Source organism: Molossus molossus, unplaced genomic scaffold (genome assembly GCF_014108415.1).
Source record: "Molossus molossus isolate mMolMol1 unplaced genomic scaffold, mMolMol1.p scaffold_m16_p_9, whole genome shotgun sequence".
Taxonomy (NCBI): domain Eukaryota; kingdom Metazoa; phylum Chordata; class Mammalia; order Chiroptera; family Molossidae; genus Molossus; species Molossus molossus.
This window is the reverse complement of record NW_023425403.1, coordinates 27914747-27929871: the sequence shown is the minus strand read 5'-3', so window position 1 is coordinate 27929871 and position 15125 is coordinate 27914747. Positions and strand designations below refer to the sequence as shown.

The following is a 15125-nucleotide window of genomic DNA, read 5'->3' as shown; positions in this document are numbered from 1 at the left end:
ATAATTGATATGTATTTATTTATTGCCATTTTTGTTTAGTGTGGTTTTATTTTTCTTCCTACTTCTGCTAATTACAGCAGTCCTTTTAGCATATCTTGCAGTGCTGGTTTGGTGTTAATATATTCCCTTAACCTTTTTTTGTCTGGAAAGTTCTTTATTTTACCTTCTATTTTGAATGATAGCCTTGTTGGATAGAGAATTCTTGGATTGAGATCCCTGTTTTTCATGACCTTGATTACTTCATGCCACTTTCTTCTGGCCTGTAGTGTTTCTGTTGAGAAGTCAGCTGAAAGCATTATGGATTTTTTTTTTTTTTGTAGGTAACCTGTTGCTTATCTCTTGCTGCTTTTAGGATTCTCTCTTTGTCTTTAATTTTGGGCATTTTAATTACTATGTGTGTTGGTGTGGGCCTGTTTGGGTTCTTCTTACTTGGGGCTCTTTGTGCTTCTTGAACTTGAATGCCTTCTTCCTTCACCAAGTTAGGAAAGTTTTCTGGCACTGTTTCTTCAAATATATTCTCTAACCCTTGCCCATTTTCTCCCGCTTCAGGGACTCCTGTGATGCAAACGTTATTACGTTTCCAGTTGTCCCACAGATCTCTTCAGCTATCTTCCTGTTTTTTATTTGTTTTTGTTTTTTTCCTTTTGGTTTTCTGATTGGTTGATTTTTTCTACCCTGTCTTCTAATTCATCAATCTGGTCCTCAGCTTCCTTTCCTCTGCTGGTTAGTCCTTCCAATGTGTTCTTTATTTCTGCTATGTCATTCTTCATTTCCATTTGGTTGGTTTTCAATGTTTCTATATCTTTAATCATGGTGCTGATGTCCTTACTCATGCATTTGAGCTTCCTCAAGATTATTGCTCTGAACACTATCTCTGATAATTTGCTTAACTGCATTTCATTGATCTCATCTTCGATAGAGTTCTCTTGTTCTTTCATTTGGGATTTGTTTCTTTGTTTCACCATTTTGGCTATCTCAGTGGGTTTTGGAGTCTGCCAAATTTTCCCTGTGGGTGTTGGTGTTCTGCTGTTTGTGGCTCCCTCTACTGGGTTTGGATGAGCCTGGGTGGGTCCACGTTAAACACCACTGTAGACTTGCAAGCCCAGGAAGAGTTCAGTTATCTTCTAGCTTTTCCCTGGAGGCTAGTAGTCTCAGTTACTCAGTGCCTTGGATTATAGCCCTGGTGTTCTGCCTAAGGATTTCCAGAGGGTAGGATAGATGCTGGTTTTCAATGAGCCTCAATTTGCATTTCTTTGCCTCACCTGGGAAAAGCTGAATCTTTGAGGGAGAGGCTGCTTCTTTTCCCCACAGCTCTGGGAAGGAGCACACTGACCACCATTCTTTGTGGCCACAACTCAGCAAAAACTCTGAGTGCCCTTCAAATCCTGGTTGTCCCCAGAGAGTTCCAACCCAGTCTGCCTTCCCTGTGCCATAGCCCCCAGGAGAGTGGTTGTGGCTATTTTAGCACTTTGTCCCAGCTTTCAGCACTATGGAGCAGGCTTGGTCTTTATTCCCAAGGGCATTGCTCACAGCTAAGACTGCTGCTATTCGTAGGCTCCCAGCCCGCCACCCTCTCGTGCCTCTGCAGATTCTACCAGTGTCCCTGGTTATATGGTCCTGTCCTGCTGCTTTTCTGTTGCTTATTTCTGAGGATTTGTCATTATTTCATTGTAATTTCCATTTGGTCCTGGGAGATCTTTTGTGTAGCTTCCATTTACTCTGCCTCCATTTTCATATCCTCTATGCCTATCTTGTGCTCAGCTGGGTTGCACAGGCCTCTCCGGTGCCCCCACACCCTGCAGGTCCTGCAGGTAACTGTATCGCAGAGTCCCTTTGGGACATGGCTCTATGCCTATGTTTTGGGTTACTGGGTCGCACAGGGGCCTCTCTGGTGCTTCAGCACTCTGCAGGTCCCATGCTTAACTGGATGGCACAGTTTCTGCTGGGTGGCACAGGCCCCTCTGGTGCTTCAGCACTCTGCAGGTCCCATGCTTAACTGGATGGCACAGTTTCTGCTGGGTGGCACAGGCCCCTCTGGTGCTTCAGCACCCCATAGGTCCCATGCTTAACTGGATGGCACAATTTCTGTTGGGTCGCACAGGCCTCTCTGGTGCTTCAGCACTCTGCAGGTCCCATGCTTAACTGGATTGCACAGTCCCTGCTGGGTCACACAGGCCTCTCTGGTGCCCCCGCACCCTGTAGGTACCGTGGGCAGGCAGCTGGATTGTAACAGTCCTTCTCAGACTCCGACTTCCCACCGATCTTGTGAGCTGCTGGACTGCACAGGCCTCTATGGAGCCCCAGGTCCCACCGCTGGTGGCTAGGGAGTGCTGCTGCCCGGGGAGTGCTGCTTCCCTGTGGGGGTGGACTCCTGCTCAGCTTTTGTTGTAGTTTTTGGGGCTGGGTCTCAGCTGCTGGTCTGTGCTTCTGTTGCCTGGGGATAGATGTCTGCTCCCCAGCCTCTATTGTTGGGGATATATCTCGACTCTGATTGGGCTGCTACTGTGGGGGATGGTGCTGGGCTCCCAGCTGTCTGTGGCTTCTGCAACTGGCAACTTGGGAGCTCCACTACTGTGCACTGGTCTGTGTTGACACAGAGTGTCCACTGGTTTGATGGTGCCAGTTGCACTGGTGGCTCAGGTTGCTGAGCCCTAGCCGCTCCCACTGCCTCCTCCCAGGGAAGACCCGGGATCTTCCAAAATGGTGGGACCTTCCCATGGCGCAGGGAGAAGCTCCCTGAAGAGTAGCTTACCGTGGTAGCCAGCTGTTCCTGTCCACAACACAGGAACCTTCTGTTCAGTGTCTCTGCACTGCACAAGTTTGGTCATCCACCTTCAAGTCCACTCACACTCTCTCACACACTAGCTCACTCTCTCACATACTCACCCTCCTTCTAGTCCTGCCCGCAGCCATCTTCCCAAAAAGTCCCTAAATCTCCTCATAACTACATTTTTATCTAACCTCTAAATAGCAGATAATTGCACTGATGTCTAATCTAGTGGTTTTTAAACTTTGGTGTGAATAAAAATCACCTAGAGGACTTGGGAGAAAAAACAATAAACAGAGGCCAAAACCCTGGAACTTCAAAAAATCTAGGTGTCTGATACTTTATTGGCTTTCCAGATGAGCCTGACATATACCAAAATATAAGAATCAATGTTCTAAACTATTTAGAAAGCTCTCAATTCATTTTATAATGATAATACACTTTATAACACCTAATAAAGCTAGGACATATATTTCTTTTTAATATATAAATCAGACTGTATCAATCCCCTGATTAAAACTTGTGAATAGCTTTCTTTTTCTCTCTCTTTTATTATTTAGGATAATTGACATACAATGTTATATTTTCAGGTGTACAACATGATTTAATATTTGTATATATTGCAAAATACTCACCATAATAAATCTAGTTAACATTTGTCATCATGCACAGTCACAGAATTTTACTTTCCTATAATGAGAACATTTAAAATCTATTCTTTCAGCAACTTGCAAATATACAATACAGCATTGTTAACTATAGTTGCTGTACTGTTGATTACATCCTCTTGACTTAATAACTTTATAATTGAAAGCTTGTACCTTTTGATTTTCTCACCTATTTTGCCAAATCTTCACACTGTACCTCTGGCAACCACCAATTTATTCTCTGTATCTATGAGCTTGATTTAAAACTTTACATATAAATGAGGCCAAACACTTTGAAATATTTACTCTTAAATCTCTCAAACCATCTTGTCCTTTCACCTCCTCCTGAAGGTTCTATGACTCCTAGTTGACATGGGAATTTTGATAGAGATTGCATCACATCTATAGATTGCTTTGTGTAGTATAAACATTTTAACAATATTAATTCTTGAACATTAAATATATTTGCATTCATTTGTGTTTTTTCAATTCTTTCATCAATATCTTATAGTTTTCAGTTTACAGATCCTTAACTTCCATGGTTAAATTTATTCCTAGGTATTTTATTCCTTTTGATGTCATTGTAAATGGGATTGTCTTCTTAATTCCTATTTCTGATATTTTTCTATTAACATATAAAAATGCAACATATTTTTGCATATTTATTTTATATCCTGCAACTTTACTGTCTTGTTTATTTGTTCTAACAGTTTTTTTGATGAAGACTTCGGGGCTTCCTGTATTATATCATGACATCTACAAATAATGACAGTTTTACCTCTTTCTTTCCAATTTGGATGCATCTTATTTATTTTTCTTACTTAATTTCTCTGGCTAAGTTTTCAGTTCTATGCTGTATAAAAGTGGTGAGACTGGGCATCCTTGTATTGTTCCTGATTTTGCAGGGGAAAAGTTTTCAACTTTTCCATTGGTTATGATTTTGGCCACGGGCTTGTCATATATAGTCTTTATTATGTTGAGGTATGTTCCTTCTATACATATTTTGTTGAGAGTTTTTATTATGAAAAGATGTTGAATTTTACCAAATGCTTTTTATTATGTATCATTGAAATGATTATATGACTTTTTTCCTTCATTTTGTAGTGTATCACATTAACTGATTTGTGAATGTTTAATCATCTTTGCATCTATGGAATCAATTCCACTTGCTTATGGTATATGATCCTTTTAAGATGTTGCCTTGTCATCGGCCTGCGGTCCAGAGAGACCCGGTTTTGGTTCCCGCTAAGGGAGCGTACCTTGGTTACAGTTTGTCCCCGGCCCTGGTTGGTCGTGCGGATGGCAGCCACTCAATTTTTCCCTTTCACGTGGATGTTTCTCTTTCCCTCTTCTTCTCTCTCCCTCCCACTCTGAACAAAAAAATGGAAAAATGTCCTAGGATGAGGATTAAAAAAAAAAAAAGATATTGGCTTGTAATCCTTTTTTGTAGTGCTTTGGTCTGGTTTTGGGATCAGGGTAATGCCTGCCTTGTAAAATGACTTTGGAAGGTCCCTCCTCTTCTAGTTTTGGTAGTTTGTAGTGTCTTTTTGTACTTTTTAATATATCCCATTTCTCACACTGACAATATATCATATTGTTTCTATAAAATTTAATATTTAAAAACTAATAATTAGCTTAAACATTTTAAACTCACTATATTAAAACTTAAATGAAATGACAATCATTAAATATTAAGCAATATATAATTAGATCTAAAATGTGTGATTATCTTTTTCAGTACAATCATATGGGTTCCGATATGACTGTTGTCACTCAAAAAATATTCCAGTTAATTGGATTGACTAATGCTGTAAGTGTTTGCCTTTTAGTACTTTTGCATTTGCTTGTGTTACTTTAAAAAATGTCCATAGTTTTTTTATGACACTGCCTGAATGCAAATCTGGTGTGAATAGGGGAAATTGTACAACCATTTTAAGTTTCAGTTTTCTAACTGTTTAATAGAAATAATAAAACTTGTGTATACCTAATTAGGTTATTGGAAGGGTTAAATTAAATATAGCATTTGACATGGGGCTTGCTTAAGTACAGATTTTTCACATGCTAATTATAACTTGTTTTACTAGTAATATATATTATTTATATAATAAGATTCAAAACAGACTTACAGTTCAATTGATTAATATTTGTTATCAGTATAGTGTTTATTTTCACACTTATTTCCAAATCTATTTAGACCATGATATTTGAATATATTTTCTTTATGTGTTCTATTTTAGATTTTTACTTCATTTAATATTACAATAATTCTATCTTCATTGGAGTTTTGGATATATGAAAATAAAATTCCAGTAACTGGAAATGTTAATGAATTATTACACAGATTTTTAAAATGGAAAAGATCTTACCTTGTTTTGCGTCCACATGATATGGCATTTTTACTGGTGTAAGCATATCTTGACATTACTAAATCTTATACAAAGAAAACATATCCATATTTGACCTAATTTCTGACAGTTGACAGGTCTTTTGAGAAAAAAAATCTTGTGCCATTTTTCTTACATATGACATCATGTGAATATTACTTTTCAAAATATGAGTTTTATAGAATTATTGATATCCTTCTATTTATTGGTTTGTATTTAAAATTCACTCCAATCTTGTTACCATATGACTTCTTACCATAGAGTATAGTGTCCCTAACTATACATAAAATATTAATAATATCTATCTGAAGAAATGTACCTGAATTTATGAATATAGAATTTGGGCTTTTTTAAAGCTTTATTTCCATAAAATAAAAACAGAAATAACAAGGAAATGGAAACACTGTTGTATACTAAAACATCTCTGACATACTACATTCACGTCATACTTCCTTTTAAAAAGTTAAAACTCTCTTTCTATTTAATAAGCTCCTTGTTTTTCTTTTATCAATGCTCAGAACTTATATGTTTTTATATTAAATCAAATCATACGTATATTTAAAAATCATAATTGTTTATATTATTTTCTGCCCTGCAAATATGCCATAACTTTGCATGACTCTGGCAAGCTAATTCTCTGATTTAGAGGAAAGAAACTTCAGTCCATAGGTGACTTCCTATTTATCAACTGCACTGACTAATTTTTAATTTTAAGAAAAAATGTTAAATTTTCTTATTTTGATATAATGAATGCTTCACAAAACAGAATCTTCATTTTTAATTTATTTTTCTTTTCAAAAAACTTTTTAAAATTTATTTTAGAGAGAGGGGAAGGGATAGAGAGATAGAAACATCGATGAGAGAGAACATCAATTGGCTGCATCCTGCATGCCCCCAACTGGGGATTTGGCCCACAACCTGGAATCAAGCTGGTGACCTCTTGGTGCACGGGTCGACGCTCATCCACTGACCACACTGGCCAGACAAGAATCCTCGTTTTTTTTAAAAAGTTCCGTATGCTATTACACTTTATAATATTTGTTTTAAAATTTATTTTATTGTTTTTAAAAGAAAGAGACACATTTAGTCACTTCCTATGCTTTGTTACTTTAATGTTACATGGACAGATCAATGAATATATTTTATAAATATGCAAAAATTATATATTACTCAAATTCAATATTAATTGTGTTTAGTTTAACAAAATTATGTGATTTTTTTTTTTTCTAAACTTAAGTTACAGAGAAAACTCAGATTATGTTGGTGCAACCTTTCAAGGAAAGATGTGCAATAGACAATATGGAGGAAGTATTGCCCTGGTTGGTATAATCTGCTTGGCTAAGATAAATAAATAAAATGCTATTTAGATCATATATGGTTAAATATTTTCTTAACTATGTCTAAGTATATTAATATTGGCATAATGAATCTATTAATCTTTGTCCCTGCTGCTGAGAGGAATGTTTGAACTATAGCAAGTCCTCATTGAACTTAATATACAGTTTTTGCCTTTCCTCTCATAAACTCAAAATATCCTTTTTAGAAAGTTAATGTAGTGATCTATTTTAGTCTTATAAGACGCTCATAAATTTTCATGTGCTCAATATTAAATCATTAATTGATTTTAAGTTCAAGCTTAGATTTTGAACATTTTCTTAATTAGAGCTAACATAATTATGAACCAGATTAAAATAAAAAATTTGAAATTATCAATTGCCTTAAAATGCTTTGTGGGGCACAGGTGAAGGATAACAGCATCAAATGCCCTAACTGGCATTACTTATCTTAGTAGAAGATCTTGGTGTATTTAAAATCGGTATATTTTTGCTCCTTCTTCATAATGCTATGATTATTCTGACATGTAGGACTTGCTTTTTTATTTTTTGTGTGTTTGTACAATATCTGCTGAAATTTCAAGGAGGCAATGCATAATACCCTTATTTCAGTGAACAAGTAAAGCTAAGTGAAGATATGTAAAGATGAATCAGTCAAATAGAGACAGGAATATCAACTTTAAAATTTATATACGACAGTTTAGAAAATGTGACATGTTTATGGGCAAGCCATTATCTAGTCTCAAAAGCTGGAATTTGGCTGATTTACCCAGTCACATGCAACACTACATATCATAAGATTCTCATGTGAAGCAGCACCTTTATTGATTAACAAAACGTAGAACAAAACTCATTCTCTCTGCAAGAAGGTTAGCTACCAAGAGGGGGAAAAAATGCCATAGTTTACTGGAATGTGTGCCTTATGGGCAGAGGGCAGTGGTCTCTGCAGTGAAAGAAGCAATCAGAGAACGGTTTTCTAATATTCTTCTTTTTTAATTTTTAGAGAGGATGGGAAAGAGATGGAAATATAGATGTGAGAAACATACATCGGCTGCCTCCTGCACGCCCCCTACTGGAAATCAAACCCACAATCCCTGCCTGTGCCCTGACCGCGTGGGCCTCTCAGTCCATGGGACGATGCTCAATCCATTGAGCCACACTGATTGGGCTCTTCTTTCTTATTCTCCACGTTTCATTGGGATAATCATTGCCTGACCATTTGTTGGAAAAAGCAGCAGCAGCGCATATCACTGGAGTAAGATGTGAAAGTAAATAGTTAATGCTCTGTCTTCTGCTGTTAAACACTCACCACTCTTCCTACCTAATCCCTCAGTGGTGCCTCTGTTATTAAATCAGGGGATCATATTTCTATGGACTCTCTTATCATCATTGGTATTTTTTTCTGTTCTTCCACCAACAACACGTTTTCTTAATAAAAATAGGTGTTTTTTTTTTTTTTTTAAATAATCCTCACCAGAGAATATTTTTTCATCTATTTTAAGACCGGGGTGGGGAGGGGGGAGGGGCGGGGCTTGATTGCCTCCTGCAGGACCCTGGCCAGGGCCAGGGACCGAACCAAAATTGAGGTACCGGCCCTTGACTGGAATCGAACCCACGACTCTTCAGTCTGCGGGCTGACACTCTAACTTCTGAGCTACACCGGCCAGGGCAATAACAATAGTTTTATATTGAATCATCAAAAATGATAGTGTAAACCCTATTACTACTTCTTCAGACTGATTTAGGTATTCTGAGTTCTCTGCATTTCCATTTTAACATCAGCTTGTCAATTTGATTAATTTTGAACTGAATCTTTCGGCCAGTTTGAGGGACATTGACATCTTACTAATACTGACTCCTCCTGTCCACGAAATGAATAAACATGTCTGGAATTTTCACATAATGTAAGCAATAAAAAAAATAGTGTTATACACTCAACATTGATAGATCTCAAAACTGTATGTTGAGCAAAATATACCAAAATCAAAAGAATATTTATTATGCTATCTTAATGTGTAGGTAAAGATATACCATATTGTTAAAAGTAAGAATAGAAGTTAACAAATTATGGGGAGGTAATGGCTGAAAACTTGCCGGAGAGAACTTCCTGAGTGATAAAAATATCCAATATTTTGCACAGTGTAGTAGTTTTGCAGATATGTGTCACACATACTTCACAAATATGTGTGTGTGTATATATATACACACAAATGTATGCATACATATGATATTATAAATGATATATAAGAATGTGTATATATGTGTAAATAAATATTCTATACACACATATATGTATATGCATATATAATAACTACATCAAGGCACATAAGATTTGTGCACTTCATTATTTAAAAGGCATAGAAATATCACACAAATAAAATGTATTAATAATTTCAAAAGGCAATAATCAAAACAAAATATTTTAATTTCAACTATTAAAAATAAAAATTATCATATTGTTTTCTGTTTATAAGTTTCCAACCCATATATAATGCTACAGAAATTTTAACCCTAAAGAGTAAGAAAAAGAACCAAATATATCACCAAATTTGATGTATCAATAGTTTAAAGCAGTAAAATGTTCTTCAGGTGAAATACATATTAATTTTAAGTGATTTATTATTTAGAATGAAATAAAATTTAATTAGCATAATATAATAAATCTAAACTCATATATTCCAAACTAAGATGCACAAAGAAAACACTGAAGAGCTAAAAGGAGTAATTGTACATCAAGAGGTCTCCCGTTTGATTCCTGTTTCAGGCCACATGCCAGGTTGTGGGCCCAATCTCCAGTAGGGGGCGTGCGGGAAGCAGCCAGTAGATGTTCTCTCTCATGGATGTTTCTATTTTTTTCTCCCTCTCCCTTCCTCTCTCTCAAAATCTATAAAAAGAAAAAGAAGTCTTAATAAATATCAGCTGCTATTATTATTATTTGACAGCTATTGTTCTAAGCAGATTCACCAAAAGAAACTTCTTTGCTTAGTTATAAATTTTTATACAAAATATTGAAAAATTCCAATGCTAAATAAAATTTTATTTTTTTCTTATTTTCAAAGCAGAGGTTCATAACAATATCCTATAGAAAATTCTCATACTCCAGTTTATGTCTTTTTCAAGTTTTTCATACTAGTCTGTTATGGACTAAACTGTGTACTCCTAAAATTTATTTATTGAAGCCCTAACCCCCAATGTGACTGTATATTGGAAGGGCCTTTACAGAGGTTATTAAAGCTAAAGGAGGTTATAATAGTGGGCCTCCAATAAGACTAATGTCCTTACAAAAGAGGAAAAGACACCAGAGATACCTATCTCTGTGCATACACAATAGAAGGCCAGGCGAGGACACTGAAAGCATAGCCTTCTACAACCTAGGCAGAGAGACCTCACCAGAAAGCAACCCTTTAGGCAACTTGATTTTCTCCAGACCTGTGAGAAAATCAATTTCCGCTATTTAAACCAACTGAGTCTGTGATATTTTGTACTGACAGACCTAGCTGACTAATAGAAGGCCAGTGTGAAACTGCCACAAAGGGAATGCAAAGGAACATCATCTCCAATACAAACCATGTCTTTGACCCTATCACACAATGAAAGGAAAGACCAGACTAGATGCACAAGTTGAAAGATAGAGAAGAAAAGAGCACTTGCACAGGGGAGTGCGGGGGACAATCTTTATACCAACGACCGAAGTAAAACTTTTTGGGTGTCGTTATTTCCATCTTACTGAGTTATCAAAGTTAGTAAAGAACAGGAGCAACAAAGAGAAAGAGAAACAATTATAAAGCTACATCAATTGAATGGTTAGCTACAATATCCTGAAAACAACAACAAAAATCTTAAATAACTACACTAGTAATATACTATCTTACTATTTTTTATGTTAGTATTTATAATATCCTATGATTTACATTATTAAAATTTAGCAGAATCAAATAGTTCCTCTCTTCCTTCCAGCCCCTTCTATTTTCTCCATTCTCTACCCTCTCCTTTTCTCTTTTTTCTCTTCCTTTTCCTCCTCCTCCTCCTTCTTCATCTTCTTATTTTTCTTTTCTTTTCTCTCCCTGTCTCTAAAAGTGGGTGGTACATTCAACTATGATCATTTGATAAAGGGGCCATTCATCAATGTGTATGCAAGATGTAGGGACTTTGCAGTATCTGAGAGCTAGTAATAAATCTATTTAATTTGTCGCCCAGGCTTGAAAGAAGGGACAGAGTCATTTTATTAGAGACATGGACAGAATGTAGAGACCTCCACTCAAGGATTCAGACCATCATAAATGCCCTGACAATGATGGTAATAAACACTTGCTTTTTCTCACCCTCTCTTCCCTCATTAGACCACAGCAAAACAGAGGGCAAAGGAACTTCTGATATAATCCCTTGGTGTCATCCTGGGCTGGAGAGCAGGGTGGAAAATGATGGAAAGTTGATTTAGAGAAGCAAACAGAATACACCAAAATGTACTCCCTGGAAACCTATCTTGAAGTATATTCATAAAAGTGTTCTTAGTTATATATGAAGATATGGTGTGAATCACAGGATTTTTCTTAAACTTCATATATTTTAATATGGTCAAAATGTGCTATATAGGCATCTTACATTTACAAAGAGAAAACGATAAAGACATTTTGGTTTCAAAAATAGTTTAAACAACAGTGGAAAGTTGACATTGTCATTATCAGTCATTATTACCATAATATAAATTAATTCAATGGGTTAATATATCATGTCTAAATAATCAAATTATAAATTAGCACAACCTGTTAATAATCTGATACTGTAGGTGTATTTCTTTAATGTTTTTGTTAGCACAAATGTGACTATGATTATTGTTATATATAATTATGTTATTGGAGCAATTTTTATCTTGTTTTGATGCCACCAAATGAACCATGCATTTACATTTTGGTAAAATTTTGGATTTCACTATTCATACTTTTTCATATTGATAATGATACCTGTAATAAATTAGGCCAATGTAGAAGGCACTTCTGTGGTTAATCTATTAGAAGGCTCCATTCCATTTTGTCATATGACTATTTTTAATAATTACATTATTCTTCCAGTAAATGAATTACCTCCTAAAATGTGAGTTTATATATGTATGTTTCTTTCCAGCACCCCAAAGCCCTAAATCTGGAATCACTTGCAGTTATTATAACTCAATTACTAAGCCTTAGTATGGGAATAGTTTACGATGACATTGAAAAATGCCAGTGCTCAGGAGCAGTCTGCATAATGAACCCAGAAGCGATGTAAGATGCTTTATTTTTATATGGCTTACACATATAGTTTATATGAAAATAAGTTTGGTATATTTAAAGCCCAAGCTGTTAAAATAATTAAAAATGGTTGAGCATAACCTGTGACCAATAACCCCCAGATCAAAATACATAACCCAAGTCCCAAATATCTATTTCAATATTTTCTAATGTCACACTTGCTTTGTCATATGTAATCTATTCTTACATTTATTGCATGATTTTATAATTTAAGGCTGGTTAAGATAAGACAAATACTGGCTTGTGATCACTATACAAGAATGATTTATTAGTATGGTCTGGTCTGCATAAATCTCCTTCATTCTGACATGGCTCAGCCTGAGATCTTGGCATCTGCTGACTTCATAGATTATGTTATTCAGCTTTTACTTTGTTATCAGAGGAGGCCTTTTACAGTATCCTTATCATGCTTTAAAACCTAGTGAATTTGCTATTATCATCATTATTCTTAAAGTACACTATGAGATTTTATAAAATTAGGAGCAGACAGTCAGGGATTAGGAAATCAATTATCCATTCAGTGACTGGAGCCAGCCTTTTATCTTTCTGATAAACAATTCTGGAGGCATTTTCTGCTTCTCAGATGTCTTAGAAAATCAAATCCAATTATCTACAACAGCAAACTTATAATATCTCACTCTCTCTCTCCCCTCTCTCCTGCTTCCATAACCATTTCCTGAAAGTACTTGTATTCAAATTTTTATTTCAGGCTCTGATTTGGGAGGAACCCATATTAAATAGTTATCCCAGAAATGACTATAGTAAACACACTATTGTGGAATGATTGTTGAACTAGATTAATAAATGATCTGATGGCAACAAGGACACCTTTGGCAGGAGATGATGTACAGAGAGGGCACTGCAACAGGTGCAGGACGTGATGCAGGATGCCTTGTCCTTTGTTACTTATGACCATTAAGATATGATAAAACTAAAGATATTCTGCCTGTCTGTCATGGTGCAGTGGTTGAGCATCAACCCATCCACCAGGAGGTCGCCAGTTCAATTCCCACTCAGGGCACATGCCCAGGTTGTGGGCCTGATCCCCAGTAGGGGGCATGCAGGAGGCTGCCAATTGATATTCTCTCTCATTGATGTCTCTCTCCGTCTCCCTTCATCTCTTTCTCTAATATCAAAAAAATATTTTTTTTTAACTAAAGATATTCCTTATAAGTTAGCTTTAATGTGGAATCTCTGACAAGGATCAAAGATTTATAGGGCAGACCCCTGGAGTACTGTTTCAGCTCCTGGTAGGCTACTGGACCCTTGTTGAGTTGAGCATGCATCTGGGAAACACCAAGTTACTATGTTACTAAAGTTTAATATTTTCATCATAGTTTGTGTACTTTCAGATCCACAGAACTATAAGATCAAATAGACATATTAATCTATCTGATGACCAAAATGGTAAATTCGGGAACAAGCTAAAAAAAATCCAGATAGTGCAAGTAAATAATACAGCCAGGGATCTCAAATCCCTATGGCACCTGCCTCTATTGCACCAATGTTTTTTAATCACTTCACACCAATGGCCAGATGATGGTTCCCTAAAACTCACTACTAGAGAAAGAAAAAAGCTGTCTTGTTTTAAGAACATGTCATCTCAATATGTTAGTTAGAAGAAAAAAATAAATCACTTTTCCATATTATTCTCCATTTAGAATAAGACCTACAGACAATGGCAAATGGTAAAAGTCCCAGCATGCATATTTGCAAACTATTCTTTTCTATCTTCTGTGAGAGAAATGCTAGAGATTGGGATCTACTTAGCCTGAGCAGTGGCAAATATCTTGGGTATTTGGGCGAGGGTTTAGAATCTACAAGACTGGATATTTAAAGACAAGAAAGTGTGGGGAAGAGGGATGCGAATTGATTTAAAGTGGGCACAAAGTATGAAGATCTCTATATCTTAAGTTCACATTCCCGCAAAAAGTATTTCCTTCACAGGAAGCATTTTAATGACCTGGTCAACATTTTGAAATCCACAAATATTGATTAGATTCTCCCTTAGGCTATCCGTAAAACATCCCTTAGAATGAAAGTAGCTACTCCCTTCACAGGACCAACCTTCAACTACTTGATTGGATCACCATTCCTGGCCATCTAAGGACAATTCCACTAAATATTCTGTACACTTCTTTGTGGTCCCAACAGAATAGAGCCATTTTCGCCATCTCAATAAAACATACATAGGGTTGATTTTTCCTTATTCTCTCTCTCTCTCTCTCTCTCTCTCTCTTTTTTTAATCTCTACTCCTTTAACCTTTCTTCCTAGGATCACATTCACAAATTTCCTGCAATAAAGTTCGTGCCTTGCTTTTTTTGTTTTGTTTGTGTGTGTGTGTGTGTGTGTGTGTATTTTTCTGGTTAATTTAAACAAAGACAAATGACATTTTATGGAGCTTATATTAATAATACTGAGCACTGCCTATTAAATTTTTATTTATCTTTTATTATGTTATAGTTTTTTTTACAATGATGATGATTATGTTGCTTGTGATACTGAATGTAACAATGATAATAGCTATAATGGTGAAGAAATGATAGGAAGGATTAAAAGATTTTACATATTAATAGCTCTTTGAATCTTCCACTGCTTTTAAATATTGTCAAGTTATTCCTTATTCAATTTTGAAAGTAGTTTATTTTGTTAGGATGTCTGAATTAGTCTCATCATGATTAGAACCCTTCAAAATGCAGTGTTTCCT

General features: G+C 35.9%; 1 protein-coding gene across 1 annotated transcript in view; it reads left to right on the top strand.

The window, feature by feature from the left end:
- The window catches only part of LOC118622330 (disintegrin and metalloproteinase domain-containing protein 2-like), a 101417-nt gene that overhangs the window by 40548 nt on the left and 45744 nt on the right, over positions 1-15125 (top strand). Inside the window, exons 9-12 of the mRNA XM_036249779.1 lie at positions 5153-5224; positions 5652-5818; positions 7036-7117; positions 12254-12390. Of these exons, the coding sequence (XP_036105672.1) occupies positions 5153-5224; positions 5652-5818; positions 7036-7117; positions 12254-12390 (458 nt within the window). The remainder of the gene's footprint in view (positions 1-5152; positions 5225-5651; positions 5819-7035; positions 7118-12253; positions 12391-15125) is intronic.